The sequence below is a fragment of the Hemibagrus wyckioides genome, linkage group LG12 (genome assembly GCF_019097595.1).
Source record: "Hemibagrus wyckioides isolate EC202008001 linkage group LG12, SWU_Hwy_1.0, whole genome shotgun sequence".
Taxonomy (NCBI): Eukaryota; Metazoa; Chordata; class Actinopteri; order Siluriformes; family Bagridae; genus Hemibagrus; species Hemibagrus wyckioides.
The window spans coordinates 9,923,558-9,943,832 of NC_080721.1; the positions used below are offsets into that span (position 1 = coordinate 9,923,558).

At 43.0% G+C, this 20,275-nt stretch overlaps 2 protein-coding genes across 4 annotated transcripts; one reads left to right on the top strand and one right to left on the bottom strand.

Annotated features, from left to right (window-relative positions):
- Positions 1-22: 22 nt before the first annotated feature.
- gon4la (gon-4 like a) lies at positions 23-13,209 on the bottom strand. Of its 3 annotated transcripts, none has more exons than XM_058404756.1 (28): positions 12,641-13,209; positions 11,942-12,001; positions 10,687-10,889; positions 10,529-10,603; positions 10,380-10,430; positions 10,030-10,080; positions 9,849-9,944; positions 9,553-9,666; positions 9,243-9,413; positions 8,755-8,971; positions 8,561-8,662; positions 8,399-8,439; positions 8,208-8,317; positions 7,858-8,050; positions 7,472-7,558; positions 6,477-6,645; positions 5,462-5,591; positions 5,215-5,362; positions 4,943-5,059; positions 3,609-4,856; positions 3,439-3,493; positions 3,242-3,345; positions 2,935-3,132; positions 2,682-2,825; positions 2,382-2,606; positions 2,122-2,282; positions 1,793-1,895; positions 23-1,116 (listed from the first exon to the last, which is right to left on the bottom strand). In XM_058404756.1, exons 1-28 carry the CDS (start codon positions 12,831-12,833, stop codon positions 1,000-1,002), a joined length of 4,683 nt encoding a protein of 1,560 aa, XP_058260739.1. In that variant the 5' UTR covers positions 12,834-13,209; the 3' UTR covers positions 23-999. The 3 variants fall into 3 exon arrangements, with proteins under 3 accessions (XP_058260739.1, XP_058260741.1, XP_058260738.1); XM_058404758.1 differs by having other exon boundaries at positions 3,439-3,490; positions 11,942-12,004; XM_058404755.1 differs by having other exon boundaries at positions 24-1,116; positions 11,942-12,004.
- Positions 13,210-15,626: 2,417 nt separating this feature from the next.
- On the top strand, positions 15,627-16,333 carry LOC131362614 (C2 calcium-dependent domain-containing protein 4C-like). Its single transcript, XM_058404764.1, has one exon. The coding sequence runs from the start codon at positions 15,668-15,670 to the stop codon at positions 16,316-16,318; it is 651 nt and encodes a 216-aa protein (XP_058260747.1). The 5' UTR covers positions 15,627-15,667; the 3' UTR covers positions 16,319-16,333.
- The last annotated feature ends 3,942 nt before the right edge of the window (positions 16,334-20,275 follow it).

Below are 20,275 nucleotides of genomic sequence, written 5' to 3' on the forward strand. Positions count from 1 at the left end.
TTATAAGGAGAAATTATCACAGCGCTGTTGTTTTAAATATTTATTACAACATTTCTTTGAACCTAAACACCACATGACGAAAACTGCAAGCATAACAAACACATAAGGAGTCTCCTGCAATGTGCATGAACTCTGTATTTAATACTGATTATAAATATATAAAAATATACCCTAGTTCATCACAGTCCCAAACATGAACACATTTGTGTTGCTTTCGCTTTAGCAGCAGTTTCCAGTCTCTGCATTGTTAAGTTGTCTTTATTTGCCACTTATTCATTACTGGGAAGTGAAATTCTTTCTTCCTATATCCCATCCTTGCGGGTTGGGGTCAGAGCGCCATGATGCAGGCCCCTGGCGCAGGGTGGGTTAAGGGCCATGCTCAAAGGCCCAAAGGTGGCAGCTTGGTGGTGCTGGGACTCGAATGCCAATCTTCCGGTCAATGACCCAGAGCCTTGACCACTTGAGCTACCACTGATTGTAAGATCATCAGACCAGCTGATTCTTTCTACATCATCATTAGACCACCTAATGATAAATTATGCTTCGGTGTGAATAGGTGTGTGCGTCTGATCAGCGATGGCCTGGCGTACCATCTGGAGTGTATTCTCAGCTCATGGGATCGACGACCCTTGATCAAACTCTTACTAAGAGGAAACATTTGTTTACAATGTTCCCAAAATACAATTCCAAACATTGTTAGTTGAGAACCATATCCTTGTTCATAACATTCTAGTGTGTCTGAACATTATCAAAAGTCCAAGGTCACCCACAGACGGCATGTTCCTCTCTTCACATTTAATCCAAGTGGTTACTGTAGTGTGATTTTATGTTTTTAACATAAAACTTGATGTGAAAGTGTGTACATAGACAAATAGTTTAATCTAAGCAAACTAAAACTTCCAAGTTTAAGAGGAGAAAAGGAGGCTGTGAGTTGGTGCTTTGAGCATTCTGAATGCAAATAAATAAATTAGGACGTTTGATATGAATTGTGGATATGCACTAGTCTGGTTTCTCTTCACTCAGGTGGAACTGGCCCTCGGGGTCCATGTGGCTGCTGTGATGCTGCTTTGTGGATTTGTGGAAGAGTTTTATCAGGTCCTGATAGCGTGCATCAACCTAGGAGTAAAAGCAGGAGAAACACGAGATTCTGCATGAATAAAATCTACAAATGTTTTTCTTTAACAAAAATACCAGTAAAAATTAAAAACAAAATCAACAGCCATGTACTGAGAAAAGCCTGAGAAAATTAAAGTTATTATATTCAGGTTTTTAAAATGCTAAGCTCTTTTGGATGCTGTTTAGTGTTGCATTCTTTTTTTGAGTTTTTGAGATCAGCTTGGACTTACGCATTCTATTGGTCGAGTTCAGCTCAAAACGAGCAATTCAACTAACAAAAAACAAACTATATAAAAAAATAAATAAATAAATGTAAATATATATTCAAAGAAAACAAAAACAAATTTATTAAAAATTAATTAACAAATTAATTAAAATAAAATAAAAATAGTTAAAGAAAGAAAGAAAGAAAGAAAAAGAAAGAAAGAATTTAATAAATTTAATAAAAATAAATTCCGATTAAAGCTACAACTATAGGAAAGACTAAATATGGGTATAGACAGTAAAATGTGCCATAGAGTCTTAGCAATTATTTTAATAATAATAAAAATAAATAATAATAATTATTATTATTATTAATAATAATAATAATAATAACAATAATCATTATAATATTTTAGATAAATGTACTCTAATCTATTTGTCTATTGAATGTTTTCAAAATAAAAGGACTGACCTCTGTGACTGTTTTATTACCCAGCTGAGCAGCGATAGTAGTAAAAGTGCTCTGACAGGCTCCTCTTTGCTGACATGTAGTGAGTATCACACGATCTGCTTCCCTGTTTAAACACACAAACAATCTCCAAATTTACTTCTATATTCATCAGAAAGATACTTAATCATGATCAACCATGTTTATATAGACGTATAACATCATTCACAAACCATGCAAGCAAACGGGAGAAGACAAATCACACACCAGAACATTCTCTCTGTTTTTATATGTGACGTTACATGATGGTCTAAAGATCTGATCATAAATACAGTATATATGCTGTATTTCACCTTGTCCAGAGCACAACTTTCTCTCCGCTTGGCATGCGTGAACTGTTTTTGGCACAGACAGGACTTAGATGAGACTGTGGATCATCATCTCTGTTCTGCTCATCCGTCATCTCTGTTCCTGCACTACAGCTCTCTGTACTCGGGCTTATTACATCGGTACTCTGAGCCAAAAAGAAGAAAAATCACACAATATCCACTTAGCCAAGACATGATCAGAACATATGAAAACAAAACAACAACCAGTCTGAAACATTCATTACCTGGACAAGACTTTGATTTTCTGCCTTCTCGAGGTGCTGACTTTCCCCCACACTGTCTATCAGGTGAGCCCTGGGCATGCTGTCAGTCTCCATCTGGTCCTCTTCATCGTCTTCGTCGTCAGACACGTGCTGCTGCATTGTGGAGTGAAGCTGCTCATAAAACACCCAGTACTCCTCCAGCAAGTGGGTGTGGTCATGAAAGAGCAGCGCTATCTGAGCCTTCATCTGAGAAACATTTAATTTTTAAATACGAGTGATATGATTAAATACTCTCATCAGTGTATTCGGATGTTACGGTACCTCCTCTGAGCCTCTGTGACTTTTAGGCAGCCCCTGCTGCAGAGTGCGCACTACCCTCCTGTAGTGCATGGAGTGCTCTCCGAAACAGCGCTCCAGCTGCCGCAGGAACCTCCGGCTTCTCTCAAACGCCTGCTGCTCCTCCAGCTAAAAGAGACAGCAATTAAAGCAGACACTAAACACATCTTGGCGTATCAGCTCGGTCTATTGTTTTAGGAGGCACCAATACTACAACGCGTGATCGATTTTCTCTCACCAGGCCGCACTCCTGGGCTTGTTCTGGGTGCAGGAAGGCGGCAAAGTCTCGGAGCAGCTCGGGCCAGTCGGTCAGTACAGGTTTGAGTCTCATGAAGAGCTCCACCGCGGTCCTGCCGTCAGGGTTACTCTCAAACTCGTAGAGGACACTCAGGAAATCCTCCACCTTCCCTGGCACTGCCTGCAGAGCCTCGCACACCTACGCACAATACAATACAACATGCATCTCACGTCCATGAACATACTTCTAGAAGAAAATGTAAAGCAACACTATGATACTGATATCAATGTGTCTTAACCTGACACACCTTCTCTAAATAAGCTTGTGCAAAAGCTACGTCTTTAACGTCTCTCCGAGGATCATCGTCAGACAAGTCTTCATAGAGATGCTCTGTCTCTAGGATGTCCTCTCCTAAGCAGAATACCACGTGATGAGTCAGGAATTTAAAATATAAACATCAGTCACACAAACAGGAGGGAAAAAAATGTATGATTCAGGGCCAACCTGTAGCATGACCATCTGACTTTTCTTCCCTTGAGTGTCTTTTCTCCATCATCTCCTTTCAAAATGAGGAATAGATATTTTAATAGTCATCATGCTTATTAAACTTATATCAGGATTTAAATCACTGTATGGCTCTACCATTGAGATGCTCCAACAACAAGGGAGCTCACCTGAACCACTGGCAAGGTCAGCTTTGCCGTTACAGAAGCAGACGATCCGATGTTGGTCATACATCTCGACATCCCTGCATCTTCCCTCTGGTCATTCTCTCCTTCAGTCCAGCACGGCTGCTCATTCTGCTGTGCAGACGTCGATGTTCTTTGCCTGTGTTCCTCTACATCTTCCACTTCCATTACATCGTCTTCCCCACACAAACTAGCCGCCGGGCTTCCAGAAGATTCAGACAAGGTGAGGAATCGCTCCCTAAATGCTTCGTCTCCACACTCTAGTTCCTCCTCGTGAGCTTTCGTCACCGTTTCGTCATTTTCCTGGACGTCTTTACCTTCTCTGACACTAGCTTGAGAACCCGCTATGTTTTCTGGAATGTTCTCCGAAGGCCTCTCAAGGTCTTTCGGCCCGGATTCCTGAGCTGCGCTGGATTTCCTGCTGTGATCTGGGTTCACATTTAAGCTGTTTGTAACTATGCAGCCTGGAGGCAGTAGAAAAAATTGAGAAGATACAGGTAGAGGGTTTAGATTGGGGCTCTGTCCCATGCTCAGCTTGAGTAAAGTGCCACAGCGCTGACTCATGTGCTCTTTAACTAACGGGGTGAAGGACGAAGGCGTCTGAGCCACTAGAGTAGCACTCGGGGTAGGACATATGAGCGTGGTAGGTAAAGTCATGATGAGATTTCCCTGACCTGTTGTACCAGCTGTAGGCACTGATATCTGGGTTTCTCCACTGGAAGTAACTGGAGCAGTGGGTAAAGTTATAACAAGCTTTCCTTGGTTTCGCTTTAATGAATTTGTGACATTGTTTGCTGCCACTCGAGTCTTTCCAGCCTTTTGAGCAGATTTAGGTCTACCCTTGTTTTTTTGTTTTTTAGGAACAGACTTAAAATTGTAAACAGGCTGAACATTCTGGTTAGCAAACTTTGGCAGGAGAGGCGGTAAGCGACGCAGAGCTTTCTCCAGATCTTGGGCTGAAGGTGGTGGCTTGGGTTGGGTTGTAGTGTGTGAAGATGGCACACGAGGTGCCTTTTTTGTACAGGATGCAGGAACCGGAAGATGGCGTGGTTTAAGAGTGCGGGCGAGGGAATCGGGCAGGCTGGGAGGGTAGCGGGTACCTGGGGGAAAGCTGTAGGGCGGAGAGGACGAGTCATCTTTCGAGGTAGAGTTTTCCTCAGGATTGGCATGTTGAGTATTAGAGAGCTGAAGATTGTACTTTCGGACTTCTTCGTGGATTAGTTTAACATTTTCCTGTATTGAGAACGTGTGACTTGAAATGAAAAGAAAAAGTAGAAAATTTTACAAAATGTCATGAAAAATACTGGTCTAATAATTACCGAAAGCCAGCGAGGCATGAGGCGCGTCTCTCTTTCCACTGGGGGGCGCTGATCACTGGGACAAACTTTCTCACAGGCCAAAGGCATGGGGGGACATTTTCCTTCTAGAAAGTATCTCTGAATAAAACACACACATGGAAAGAAGGAGGGTGGCGAGAGAGAGAGAGAGAGAGAGAGAGAGAGGAAGGGAGAGAGAGATAGAGATATGAGGATGTTGATTACGGTGTAGTTGAGACATTTACACTGCTCTGGACGATCGTGTCTTCCTGCACCTTTATGAAGTTGGGATGTTGTTTGCGACACGCTGAGCGGATGTGAACTCTCAGGCAGATGAAGTTCCTCGCTGCAAGCAGGTACTGACAGGTCAGCTTGAGAGGATTCACAGTGCCCTTTAGATGCTGATAGCCTAAAACCACCAGACTGTAACAAAAGAGCATGTGCCACACTCATGCTGATGATCATAGACAGCTTAGTAAAGAATATATCATAAAGGAGCATTATATAAGATGGAAGCTCTACCAGTTTTCTGCGGACGTAAAGGGCCCTTTCTGACTGAACGGGCGCAGTCTGACCACAGGAAGTAGTTGTGGGTAGAGGAACACCGGCCGCGTCACCATCAACCAGGCCAAATCAGCTGGAATCTGGGACCCTGAAAGACATCATATAACCGTCAGAACAGCTGTGTGTTTGCACATAATGCTGTGTTCAGTGTTTCACAGAAGGTGATTAATTTCCTACAGCAGCAGCTCTTACAGACACACCGGCTTAACCCACTCGCCCAATACATTTATATCTGTAAGGGTTTCTAACTGGTTTTGCGGAAGTTCCACAATATTAAACAGAGATAAAAATAGATCGAATGTGTCAGATGATGTTCTTTAATTATTAAAAATGAACTGGCTGTGATACACTAATCAGGCATAACATTATGACCGCCTGCCTAATATTATGTTGGTCCGTCTTTTGCTGCCAAAACAGCTCTGACCCGTCATGCACTGTGTATTCTGACACCTTTCTATCAGAACCAGCATTAACTTCTTCAGCAATCTGAGCAACAGTAGCTCTGTTGGATTGGATCACACGGGCCAGCCTTCACTCCCCACATGCATCAGTGAGCCTTGGCTGCCCATGACACCCCACAAGAGCTGCAGTTTTGGAGATGTTCTGATCCAGTGGTTTAGCCATCACAATTTGGTCCTTGTCAAACTCGCTCAAATCCTTACACCCATTTTTTCTGCTTCTAACACATCAACTTTGAGGACAAAATGTTCACTCGCTGCCTAATCCCACCCACTAACAGGGGCCATGATGAGGAGATCATCAGTCTTATTCACTTCACCTCTCAGTGGTCATAATGTTCTGCCTGATATGTGTATATTTTCATATTGTAGTTAAACCTAGGAATTCTAAAAAGAAAACAGAAAACAGAGACCATGGCTCCAAGGAAGTGAATGTAAATTAAAAAATCTTTTCTAATTCAATGGACACTTGTTGCTGAGAGTCGCTGCTGTTCGAAAAGGCTCGCTTTTTTCACCTGCAAACACGGGATAAGTGTTCTGAGTATCGGAATTAGGAGACTGATCCAGTTCCTCGAGGAGAGACACAGCAGCCTGAAGGTTACAGGCTCTGAAGATGCTGACGAATCCAGGGTCTATGACCTGCTGTGCCTGTTCTCCTTGCTGTGCAAAGAACTGCAGCTCTGACTGAGAACGCAAGAGTGAATGAGAGAGAGAGAGAGAGAGAGAGAAAGAGAAACTGAAATGAACTTTACAGTATATTAGTATACAGACAGATGTAATGTGAGGAGGGGAAGCAAACCTTTGAAAAATTTCTTCACAAAAGCTAATAACCAAGCTAATTAGTTAGTTAGTTAGTTGAACTTCCACTATAATCAAATCACTCAATCAGTTAACTTTGTATCATTCATGGATAATTGAATAGGTAAACTATTTCAACTGAACAACATTAGCTGACAGTTGCAGTGACCCTAACACTAAAAATTAGGAATTATTATTTCTTACATCTTACATTTCCGGTATTTTTCAGACGCCCTTATCCAGATCGACTTTTCGATTTTATTCCATTTTTATACAACTGAGCAATTGAGGGTTAAAGGCCTTGCACAAGGGCCCAGGAGTGACCGCTTGGTGGAGCTGGGAGTTGAATTCACAACCTTCTGATCAGTAGTCCAACATCTTAGCCACTAAGCTAAGATGTTGTAAATAAACACATATTTATAATGTGTATAAATAAATATACATTTTTAATCCCAGCAGCATTGGTGCTATTGACCAAGAACATACACGATTAATGCTGTGGGAATAACTGCGCTACCTGGCATACTATCAGCTAAAGTTTAGCTTAATATCATGTACCTATTTAGTTTTAAGATGGCAATGTAAAAAGCAGTTTTAGAAATTAGTCATTTCTCTCCGATGGTGTCGAGATCACATGAGGAAAACTACACCATGATTTTAACACGTCTGTGTGTTAATAAAAACCCCGGCACTTTGGTGATAGGAGTCTCACCAGGAACTGTCGAGCTGTGCAGGCCTCAGTCTGAAGAGCTTCCACTGACCTGCTCAGCATGTTCACCTGAGTCAGGAGCTGCACATGCTGAAACACACAAGTTATATACAGCTTTATAAAAGAATAATAGTTTGTGTTAACTGTTTACAAAAGCTTCCAGAGATTAAACGAGGCTTTTATTGTCTAGAAATATAGAAGCTGGTGAGGGAATGCCTGAATTTATAGCTGATAACTAGTTTCATGGATGATCCACAACACTGACTATGTAACTACAAATAAATATTTGGAAACAAAAATTTGGTGGCAAACTGAAATGGTATAAAAGGAATGAAACACTCAGAGAGATGCTGTAATTAAAATATTAGGAAAAATCTATATTTGCTGACCTGTTGTATGTGCTGCTGAAGGCGGAGCTTCTGGGTGGGGCTTATATACAAGGACGTGGGGTAGGTGGGGCGTTTAGGAGGAATGGACACTCCTTTACTCTCCAACAGAGCCTTTCGCTTGCGGATAGCATCCAACTGCTCCTTCACTGTGCGGTAGCGCTGGTTCAGAATATCTGCCAAAGGGTCCTCATACCTACATATACACACATACACACACACACACACACACACACAGAGCTGGTTAATACAAACCCATTTTAATTAAAACTGTAAATTATAGGCACAATGATCATAATATTGAATATTCTGCTATATCAGTCATGATCCTGTGAATCTTTGGATAGTCTTACTGAATTGTTTCCAGAATACTGAGCGGCTCTTGCTGGAGATTGTCTTCTTCCTCCTTTTCCTCCTCCTCCTCGTGGCCTTCCTCATCCTGACCCCCTAATTCATCCTGAAACTATAAATCAGAAACACAGTGTCAATTAAAGAGAAAGGGGAAAAACACAGAATACAAAAATCATGATGAATCACGTCTCACAGCGTCAAACAGCTCTTCCATCAGATCGTTCACTTCCTTCTCTGGAATGAAGAAGAAGATAAATGAGGAAAATATATCAACACCACCATGAAGAGTTTGACTGCTTGCTCAGTTTTATGACTGAGCTAATAACGATTAATATTCTCTCTGGAAGTTACTCACTGGTGATGCGCACGGCCTTGTCGTTCCGGTAATCTTCCACATCCGGCTCATCGATGTCAGCCAGGAAGTTGTACTCCGGATCATCTTCGTCATCACCCTCCTCTAATCACACAGAGAAGGTTATCATGTATGTTCACATATGTGATCACTACATAACATATTATAAGACAGATGATCTAAATGTGAGTGCGCACCTTCGTTCTCCACGTCTGAGTTCATGAGGCCCTGCAGCCACTGTGTCCATTCCCTGTCCTCGGGGGCGGAGCCAAACTCGTACATGTCCGGGGTGATGTCGGGAGCTCGAAGCTCCGCCTCCAAACGACCCAGAGGTACGTCTCTCAGGGGCCGCTTGGAACGAGTCCGGAAGGCCATCAGGCTCTCTTCACCTTCTTCTCCAGTACTGGTAAGAGACTAGAAGAGAGAGAGAGAGAGAGAGAGAGACAGAGAGAGAGAGAGACAGAGAGAGAGAGAGAGAGCATAAAAAAGACAGGAAGAAACAGAGAGAGAAACATGACAAAACAGAGAGAGAGTGATTGGGGGAAAATTAGCAAAAGATAGACAAAGGAAGAAAAGAAAGAGAGAGAGAGAGAGAGAGAGAGAGAGAGAGAGAGAAAGATGGTAAGCAAACAAAAGAGAAGGAGCTGCACGATATACTATATCCCAGTGCGTGTATCCGAGCTACCTGGTAAGAGTCCATGCATTCAGAACCGATAGCCAGCTCTTCATCCACAGCGTGGAGTTTCTCCATAAAGCTGCACTCAGTCTGGGGTCGTGGAGGCTCCGGGCCCTGAGGGGGTGGTGGAGGGCCCATGGGTACTACTGCCACCCGTACATGCTGAGACCTGCGTGAGCTCTGGGTGGAAATATTGTACTGTTATTATCACAGGGCAATCTGTCTGAGAGTGAAATAAATAATATCATACATGTTAAATACTCTACCACACCAGCATTATTACACAACATGTGTGTGTGTGTGTGTGTGTGTGCGCTACCTGTCTAGGGCTGCAGCTGTTTTCCATATCACATTCGCTGTAGGATCTGTTGACGTTTAGTCGAGTGCCGCGTGGTGATGATGCTGTGCTCTCCAGATCACTTTCCAAAAGTGTCTACAACACACACACACACACACACACACACGCACACACACACGCACACACACACGCACACACACACGCACACACACACGCACACACACACGCACACACACACGCACACACACCCCTCCTCAGTTCAATACACATCAACTCGATTAACTTGTTTTCAATATAAAAAAATAATTTGGTCTTACCTCCTCTGCCGTCTCATCCTCCTCCTCTTCATCAGGGTGGTACTCTTCATCAGACGAGTCCTCCTCCTCTAAAGGAATGTCCACAAACTGCGGGCCCTTCAAAACAAATCTACATTAGCTTAAACATCCTTTCATTACGTCGCCCTGAAGAGATTTTGGTTTTTGCTCGTCATTTAGTTACCTGTAATATGCTTGGCTTCTTGATCGGTGAAATGTTCCAAGTAGGAATAACCTACAACAGAAAAAGCAACAGATAAATACTCTTAGATAATGAAATAAAAACACACCATAGGTTACATTTTCTTATATCACACACACACCATTTAAGGTTAATAAAACAGACAAACAACAATTTTATTTTATTTGTAATTTTGGTAATGATAGACCAGTATGAAGGTGGTCTTAGCCATGTGAAGCTGTATGATTGCTAATTCATAATAAACCTTCTCTCTGCCTCTGATATTATAGATTATTATAGCTTTAAGATGTAACTGATCAACTAAAATTATTTTAAAAAGGAGACAAACGCACCACTCCTTTCTCCACCACCTCCTTCAGCTTAGATCGAGTCATCTTAGGCTCCTGGAAGAGTCATAAAAAAAAGAGACACAAGCAGTGATCAGGTTTAATCCCAAACCCATATAGAGCATCGATACAGTCCCTGAGCCACAGATACTCACAAACAGAGGAACAGGTTCGGTCTCGTTGATGGCGGCTTTCATCATTGCCACGACGTGCTCGTTGGTGATCACCTCCTGTGGGTGTGAATACATCAAACCTTCCATCTCCATATATAATATGTAATAAATCGTACGAATAAAGAATAATCCATACTCACGTGTATAATGCTGCGCACGTTAGCTGAGGTCAGGTTATGTTGACGTGACTTGTTCTCCAGCTCTCTGTCCAGCTCTTGGTCAATCTCCACCTCGGGCTGGAGTTCATCCTCCTTCTGCTGGAACCCTGTTTCGTTCGTCTCTCGTTTCCTCTTGACTCCCGCTTTGGCTTTCCCACTTTGCCGAGAGCAGCTCTGCTCGCTACCTGAGAGGAAAAATAAAAGCGTTAAACATTTCATTTCTTTAGAATGATAAATTAATATTGAACGTAGGCAATGGATCTTAATAATACACTGATGAGACATAACATTATGACCACCTGCCAAATATTGTGTTGGTCCCTCTTCTGCTGCCAAAACAGCCCTGACCCGTCATGCACTGTGTATTCTGACAGCTTTCTATCAGAACCAGCATTAACTTCTTCAGCAATTTGAGCAACAGTAGCTCGTCTGTTGGATCGGATCACACGGGCCAGCCTTCGCTCCCCACGTGCATCAATGAACCTTGCAACCCATGACCCTGTCGCCGGTTCACCACTGTTCCTTTATTGGACCAATTTTGATAGATACTGACCACTGCAGACCGGGAACACCCCACAAGAGCTGCAGTTTTGGAGATGCTCTGATCCAGTCGTCTAGCCATCACAATTTGGCCCTTCATCAAACTCACTCAAATCCTTACGCTTGTCCATTTTTCCTGCTTCTAACACATCAACTTTGAGGACAAAATGTTCACTTGCTGCCTCTAATATATCCCACCCACTAACAGGTGCCATGATGAGGAGATCATCAGTCTTATTCATGGCACCTCTCAGTGTTCATAATGTTATGCCTGATCGGTGTATATAATCAAGCTCTGCGTCTGTATAGTTAAGGAATCTAACAGCTGGAAGCATGTTAATTTAGGAAAATAATCAACTATAGGGTTGCGTAATGTGGTTTTATTCCAGCAGTTTCTGCAGAATTCCACTTTTATGTGAATTAAAGAACATGTCATAGCTTTTAATCAGCTTATAGTTATATTTGTTTTACAGCTTGTCTTGATGCAGGGAAATCTGAACACGCAAAGCCCTCTGTTTTTAAATACAGCGCTAAAACTGGAGACTCCCTCCATAAATACTAAACTGTACATATCCTTACAAAACATCTTCATCACATGTTACATATCTACTGACCTGAATGTTACACACCTTCTGACCAATCAGGATCAAGAATCGTGTGGTATAAATGTTGATAATATAAAGATTTAAAAACTTACCGACCGTGATGATAAGAGTCTTCTCTGCATCATCATCCGACGACGAGCCACGCTGCGTTTCTGCTAAATGTTAAAGAGACTAAGAGTTTATGATCCGTAAGAGTTTATGGCAGCGTAAACATTCTCTCTCTCTCTCTCTCACACACACACACACACACAATCTGTAGGTCTGTAGTCCATCTACTAGGGCTGGCTGTTATGGTGGTTATTACATCATGGTGAGGAGAGAGAGAGAGAGAGAGAGAGAGAGAGAGAGAGAGAGAGAGAGAGAGAGAGAGAAATGCTGGCGATATGCATTATGGTTTGATATACTTGGCCACTTTATTAGATACACATTTCTTGTGAACTGTGTGTGTGAGAGACAGGTAGAAAGAGAGGGAGAGAGACAGAGACAGAGAGAAAGAGAGAGACAGAGATGGAGAGAGAGAAGCTCGTGACAGGAGTGTATCAGCGCCATAAAGGGTTTGATATACTGTGTTTACATCTGCCCACTTTATTAGATACACCTACCTCAGTGGTCTAACATCTCTTCCTCTTTAACAGTATGTAGCATGTCTCTAAAGTGGCCTGTATGCTAGGTTGTTGTAATGTATGATGTGATCTCGTCCTCAACTCAATTCAATTTGATTTCGTTTTCTAACAACTGCACATTGTCTCAAAGCAGCTTTACAGCAATCTCCTGTATCTTCATGTTAGTACCTTTACTCCTCCCTGCTCGTCTCGACGACTCTGTGATGTCTTCAGGACATGGCTCTTCATCTCTGGATGGAGATGAAGGAGGAGAACCGCTCGATGTTTCCGCTTTTCCTTCATTCTCTTCACTTTTGCTGCCCTTAGCTCGGGAAGCTCCAGCTTTGCCATCAGGGGGTTTGCGCCTGACTGAAGGATTCATGTCCACTTCACCTGGAAATCTCCATTTAGCTTCAAGTGCATGGTATAAGAGCTTTATAGCTCAGCTAGAACAGCCACAGCCCTGGTTCTGTGACTGTAAATAAACTGTGATATATTTCTGTGTTAAAGAAATGGACCAGCTTCACAAACACTTAGCTTAGCCACATCATCAACGCTAGCTTGACTATCCATCCACAGTCGGCTTTATTTAAATAACACATTTAATATCCTTATTTTCTCCGCTTGGAAGTTAAGCTATATTTCTGTGCTTGAGCAAACAAATGTGCACCGAAAATAAACTAATTACTTTAAACCATTATTTTATTCACTAACACTTTCATTATACGCGCCAGTCGGTTACGATGGGCTACACTGGTGGAAGGGACAACAATAAAACGTCACTTCCGGTCCATGGCGATAAAATAAAAGTCCTTGTAAGCTTTAAGACTAGAAACAGGGATTTTTTTCCATCAAAAATTATTATAAAATTCTTATTTCTATCAGTCACATGTTGTTTAATCACAAGCTTTGTAAAGTTTAGATCAAGTTTCGATGTGTCACGATGCAGCATTAATGGACGAAGAGATCAGTGAATTATTATCAGTCTAGTGCTATTTAAATAAATTAACCCCTTTCCTACCATTGCAGCTTAATAAACAAGACGAACAAATTTGTTACTGTTAGTCTTATTTAATCATACACGTTATGGTATACAGACACCTGAGCCTGTGAGACTTTTCTCAGAATGACTCTATACACAGATCAGCCATAACATTATGACCTCCCTCATTATGACGTGAAGCTATATTTTCTACACTGTTCAGACATAACATTATGACCCCCCTTCTCCTTCTTTCGGCTTTTCCCTTCAGCTGTGGCCACAGCGAATCATCTCTCTCCACCTATCCCTATCTTCTGCATCCTCAACACTTGCACCCACTAGTTTCATATCCTCACTTATTACACCCTAGGCATAACATTATGACCACCTGCCTAATATTGTGTTGGTCCCCCTTTTTGCTGCCAAAACAGCCCTGACCCGTCGAGGCATGAACTCCACTACATACCCGATGCAAGATGTTGGCAGTAGATAGTTTAAGTCCTGTAAGCTGCGAGGTGGGGCCTCCATGAGCCTCCATGGTACCCACCTTGCAGCTTACAGGACTTAAAGGACTTACACGATGTAAAAAATACTTTTGATAGATACTGACCACTGCAGACCGGGAACACCCCAAAAGAGCTGCAGTTTTGGAGATGCTCTGATCCAGTGGTCTAGCCATCACAATTTGGCCCTTTGTCAAACTCGCTCAAATCCTTACGCTTGTCCATTTTTCCTGCTTCTAACACATCAACTTTGAGGACAAAAAGTTCATCTGCTGCCTAATATATCCCACCCACTAACAGGTGCCATGATGAGGAGATCATCAGTGTTATTCACGGCACCTCTCAGTGGTCATAATGTTATGCCTGATCTGTGTATGGTATAGCGTTCACTTTTCTTTAAGCTGAAACTAAGAGCCACAAACAGTGTTCTAGCATGACCACTATACACAAAAGCCCCTGAGCTCCATGAAGACATGGTGTGGAGGTGAAGGTTGGAGTGGAAGAACTGGAGTGTCCTGCACTGAGCCCTGACTCTGACTCAACCCCACTGAACACCTTCGGGATGAACTGGAACTAGACCCTCATCAACATCCCCTGATCTCACTAATGATCACAAGTGTACCAAGCTGCCACTGCTGGGCCCTTGAGCAAGGCCCTCAACCCTCAAATGTTCAACTGTATAAAAATGATATATGAAATGAAATGGAAGTCACTCTGGATAAGGCCATCTGCCAAATGCCTAAAATGTTTTGGGGGTAGTGGTGGTTCAAGTGGTTAAGGCTCTGAGTTGTTGATTGGAGGATTAGGGTTCAAGCCCCAGCACTACCAAGCTGCACTGTTGGTCAGTTGAGTGAGGCTCTTAAAACTCCCTGCTCCAGGGTTGCAGTATCCCCTGTACTCTGACTCCAACTTCCTCAGCTTGGATATGCAAAGAAAAGAATTCCACTGTGCTGTAAATGTATGTGTGGCGATAATAAAGGCTTCATGTCGTCAGATTTTCAGAGTGAAGAAGTAAAGCAGGAAAAAATCTGGAATGAGATGTTCATCAAGGACATATGGGTGTGATAATCAGGTATGCACATACTTCTGATCATATAGTGTGTAGTGCTTGGGTATAAAGAATATAGCATTTATATTTCTGGGTTTGAAAGTGTGACCCGTGGTTGATTTATAATTTGGCGCGTAATTCATTTAGGTTTACTGTAACCCTGATTCTAACTAAAACCTTATGATTGGCTGATGCATCAAATGATTGTCAGCCTGCCTACTTGTCATACCCACTGAAGTTTTACATACAGGATGTGTCCCAAATGAACAAAGGTGGTGTAATAAAACCTCCACTACATGAAGCACATGGGCTGAGGCTTAAATGACTAACTGTCGAAGTGAACTTGGAGCATGCTTTACTTCACCCTAAACAACCATTCTTCAGTTCTATAAGCAAGTGTCTTGCCTTAAATAGTGTGCCTTCATGTCCTGTAGTGTGCCATTTGATATTCAGCCACACACACTCCATACATACATTCAAGTGGACGACACTGAGTATGTAAACAGACCTCATGAAGTGCACTAGCCCAATTAGGGGTCATTTGTAGAGTAGCATGTTGATGATTATGTTCAGCTGCAGCTTATTTAAGAAGTGGGTTTAAAAGCTGAACATGAGCACTAGGAGGTTTTGGCAAAAGTGGTTTTTAAAGTGCATTTGTGAAGAGAAGGACAGGTCATCAAAACATGTTTGCTGTTGGTGGTAATGGAGAAAGCCCAGCAGTGAAGTTAAACGCCTGGCAGAATGTCCCACTAACACCAGGAAGAATACCGAGCTTCTACGTTCCTCCAAAACTGCACCTCAGCGTTTCTCCTCGATTCAGAAAACCCAAAGACTCAGACGAGTACCAGCTTCTGCCTCCCTGCAGCCCAGAGAAATCATCTCCAGGGTCAGGGTCTCCAGTCTCTCCACGCTTTCCATTCAAGCTCCGCTTCACCCCGAGATCAAACCGGAAACGGCTTGAGGAGGACGAGTCTGACCCGTTTACGAAAGCAGCAATGTCCTTGAAGCACGTGGAGAAAATCACCACTCCGTACGGCTTCCGGACCCTGGCCGCCAGCCCGAACGTCAGCCGCAGGGAGTCGCTGTTTCACAGACGCAGAGGAGAGGAAGGCTGTCAAAGTCCTGTGTTCTCACCTGCATTTCCAGAGCTCAGGGACTCGCCCATGTCTGACGTCACGGGCCAAAACGACAAGCCGAGTCCAGAACCGTGTTCTGCTCAGAAAGCTGAGAAAAAACGACTACAGATGATTTTCCGCAAGACTCGGGTTGCACTCAAGAGTCTCACACCCAGAAGCAGGAAAAACCATGTCAGAAAAGTCCAGGATGTACTTTAACTTGTTGACCAAATTATGAACTAATCTGTATTCAAAAAGAACTTTAAGGAAATAAATAAAACCTGATTTTTATATAAAATGTTAAATTCCACTTCTAGTCTACAGTTTTATTTCTACACTTAAAAATGTGTTTTTGATGATGGAAACCTTTTACACTTTCCCTCACAATCACATACAGTTTCTGTGGTGTCTCCATGTTGTGGACCAACAAACTTTCAACCATGGAAGAATCGTGACTCTCCTTAGGTGTCTGGGCATTTCTGGAAAAGCTCTGCCCATTTAGTGCATGCATGTGTTTAGTGGTGTGGCTCTGGATAATCTGAATTTCCTAATGTCTAATTCTATCTACTTTCCACTTTAAATAGAACTTTGTCATTGTGAAGTACAGGTACATAGCTATGAAAAGCAGTTTAGCCTCTACCAGAAGGGCAAATGGTAGAAATTATGCAGATAAATATGTACATTACTAAATAAGGCTATGTCGGTATGTGCAAGTTATATTTATAGCACAAAGTGTTGTGTAATTATATTGTGCAAAATGTGTGCATTATGTACATGATGGCTAATATATGCCTTCTGTGTGTGAGTTCACAATGATTAAATCTTAGGGAAAAATGAGAACACTGTGTTTAGCCTTTGAGACCACTTGTGTATTATGAAAGCTCCATGAAAGTTTTTGCACCGGTCAAGTGCAGCTTTATACCTTTAGAGTATGTATGTGTATATATACAGGGGTTGGACAATGAAACTGAAACGCCTGGTTCTAGACCACAATAATTCATTAGTATGGTGTAGGGCCTCCTTTTGCGGCCAATACAGCATCAATTCGTCTTGGCAATGACAGATACAAGTCCTGCACAGTGGCCAGAGGGATTTTGAGCCATTCTTCTTGCAGAATAGTGGCCAGGTCACTACGTGATGCTGGTGGAGGAAAACGTTTCCTGACTCGCTCCTCCAAAACACCCCAAAGTGGCTCCATAATATTTAGATCTGGTGACTGTGCAGGCCATGGGAGATGTTCAACTTCACTTTCATGTTCATCAAACCACTCTGTCACCAGTCTTACTGTGTGTATTGGTGCATTATCATCCTGATACACGGCACTGCCTTCAGGATACAATGTTTGAACCATTGGGTGCACATGGTCCTCCAGAATGGTTCGGTAGTCCTTGGCAGTGACGCGCCCATCTAGCACAAGTATTGGGCCTAGGGAATGCCATGATATTGCAGCCCAAACCATCACTGATCCACCCCCATGCTTCACTCTGGGCATGCAACAGTCTGGGTGGTACGCTTCTTTGGGGCTTCTCCACACCGTAACTCTCCCGGATGTGGGAAAGACAGTGAAGGTGGACTCATCAGAGAACAATACATGTTTCACATTGTCCACAGCCCAAGATTTTCGCTGCTGGCACCATTGAAACCGACGGTTGGCACGAGTGACCAAAGGTTTGGCTATAGCAGCCCGGCCATGTACATTGACCCTGTGGAGCTCCCGACGGACAGTTTTGGTGGAAACGGGAGAGTTGAGGTGCACATTTAATTCTGCAGTGAGTTGGGCAGCTGTGATTTTATGTTTTTTGGATACAATCCGGGTTAGCACCCGGACATCCCTTTCAGACAGCTCCAACTGTGCGTCCACAGTTACTCCTGTTGGATGTGGTTCGTCCTTCTTGGTGGTATGCTGACATTACCCTGGATACCGTGGCTCTTGATACATCACAAAGACTTGCTGTCTTAGTCACAGATGCGCCAGCGAGACGTGCACCAACAATTTGTCCTCTTTTGAACTCTGATATGTCACCCATAATGTTGTGTGCATTGCAATATTTTAAGCAAATTGTGCTATTACTCTGCTAATTAAACCTTCACACTCTGCTCTTACTGGTGGAATGTGCAATCAATGAAGACTGGCCACCAGGCTGGACAAATTTAGCCATGAAACCTCCAACACTAAACTGGCCAGTGTTTCAGTTTCATTCATTGTCCAACCCCTGTATATATGTGTGTGTGTGTATATATATATACACTATATTGCCAAAAGTATTCGCTCACCCATCCAAGTAATCAGAATCAGGTGTTCCAATCACTTCCATGGCCACAGGTGTATAAAATCAAGCACCTAGGCATGCAGACTGTTTTTACAAACATTTGTGAAAGAATGGGTCGCTCTCAGGAGCTCAGTGAATTCCAGCGTGGAACTGTGATAGGATGCCACCTGTGCAACAAATCCAGTCGTGAAATTTCCTCGCTCCTAAATATTCCACAGTCAACTGTCAGCTGTATTATAAGAACGTGGAAGTGTTTGGGAACGACAGCAACTCAGCCACGAAGGTCAGCGGATGCTGAGGCGCATAGTGCGAAGAGGTCGCCAACTTTCTGCAGAGTCAATCGCTACAGACCTCCAAACTTCATGTGGCCTTCAGATTAGCTCAAGAACAGTGCGCAGAGAGCTTCATGGAATGGGTTTCCATGGCCGAGCAGCTGCATCCAAGCCATACGTCACCAAGTGCAATGCAAAGCGTCGGATGCAGTGGTGTAAAGCACGCCGCCACTGGACTCTAGAGCAGTGGAGACGCGTTCTCTGGAGTGACGAATCGCGCTTCTCCATCTGACAATCTGATGGACGAGTCTGGGTTTGGCGGTTGCCAGGAGAACGGTACTTGTCTGACTGCATTGTGCCAAGTGTAAAGTTTGGTGGAGGGGGGATTACGGTGTGGGGTTGTTTTTCAGGAGCTGGGCTTGGCCCCTTAGTTCCAGTGAAAGGAACTCTGAATGCTTCAGCATACCAAGACATTTTGGACAATTCCATGCTCCCAACTTTGTGGGAACAGTTTGGAGCTGGCCCCTTCCTCTTCCAACATGACTGTGCACCAGTGACCAAAGCAAGGTCCATAAAGACATGGATGACAGAGTCTGGTGTGGATGAACTTGACTGGCCTGCACAGAGTCCTGACCTCAACCCGATAGAACACCTTTGGGATGAATTAGAGCGGAGACTGAGAGCCAGGCCTTCTCGTCCAACATCAGTGTGTGACCTCACAAATGCGCTTCTGGAAGAATGGTCAAAAATTCCCATAAACACACTCCTAAACCTTGTGGACAGCCTTCCCAGAAGAGTTGAAGCTGTTATAGCTGCAAAGGGTGGACCGACGTCATATTGAACCCTATGGATTAGGAATGGGATGTCACTTAAGTTCATATGCGAGTCAAGGCAGGTGAGCGAATACTTTTGGCAATATAGTGTATGTATGTATGTATGTGTGTATATATATATATATAGAGAGAGAGAGAGAGAGAGAGAGAGAGAGAGAGAGAGAGAGAGAGACATGCATCATACCACAACGCTGAGGCCGGAGCTGCTATAGAAGACAATATATTTGATGAGTTCCTGATTATATTAATTCAACAGTATGGTGAACAATCCACATCATGATCATAAATAGATAAATATGTTGTGAAATTTTGACGTGAAGTTTTCTTCTATTTTTTTATTTAACGGGGCACCAGTATCAGTGCTGTGAAATATTTACAGGTTTTCTGTCTTTAGGACAGAGGACTTGTCTTGACTTCACACATGAATGTGAAAGACTAAAAAGAGGCTGTTGACCATGTAAACTGTAAAGGGGTACAAATGTAGGATGTGTTGTGTTTTTTTATAATGAACAGAATTGGCAGATTTCTGTGGTATGTAAGGAATAAACATTATTTGAGGAAAATATGTAGTTTGTTCCTAATTCTTATGATTATTTGTAGTTACATTCCCATGAAAAGCGGTTTTTGCAAGTGTGTGATATCGTGTTTTGGAAATTAAGTTGAAGCCGCTGCTTCCCCAAAATTTCCTGAACCGTAGCGCCACTCGACTGTGTGTACACTTTCATTCAAGAACAGTTCAGCAGATGAGATTTCACCGTGTTAATGATCCGAGAGCCGGGGTTCGTCGTCGTCTTCCCAGCC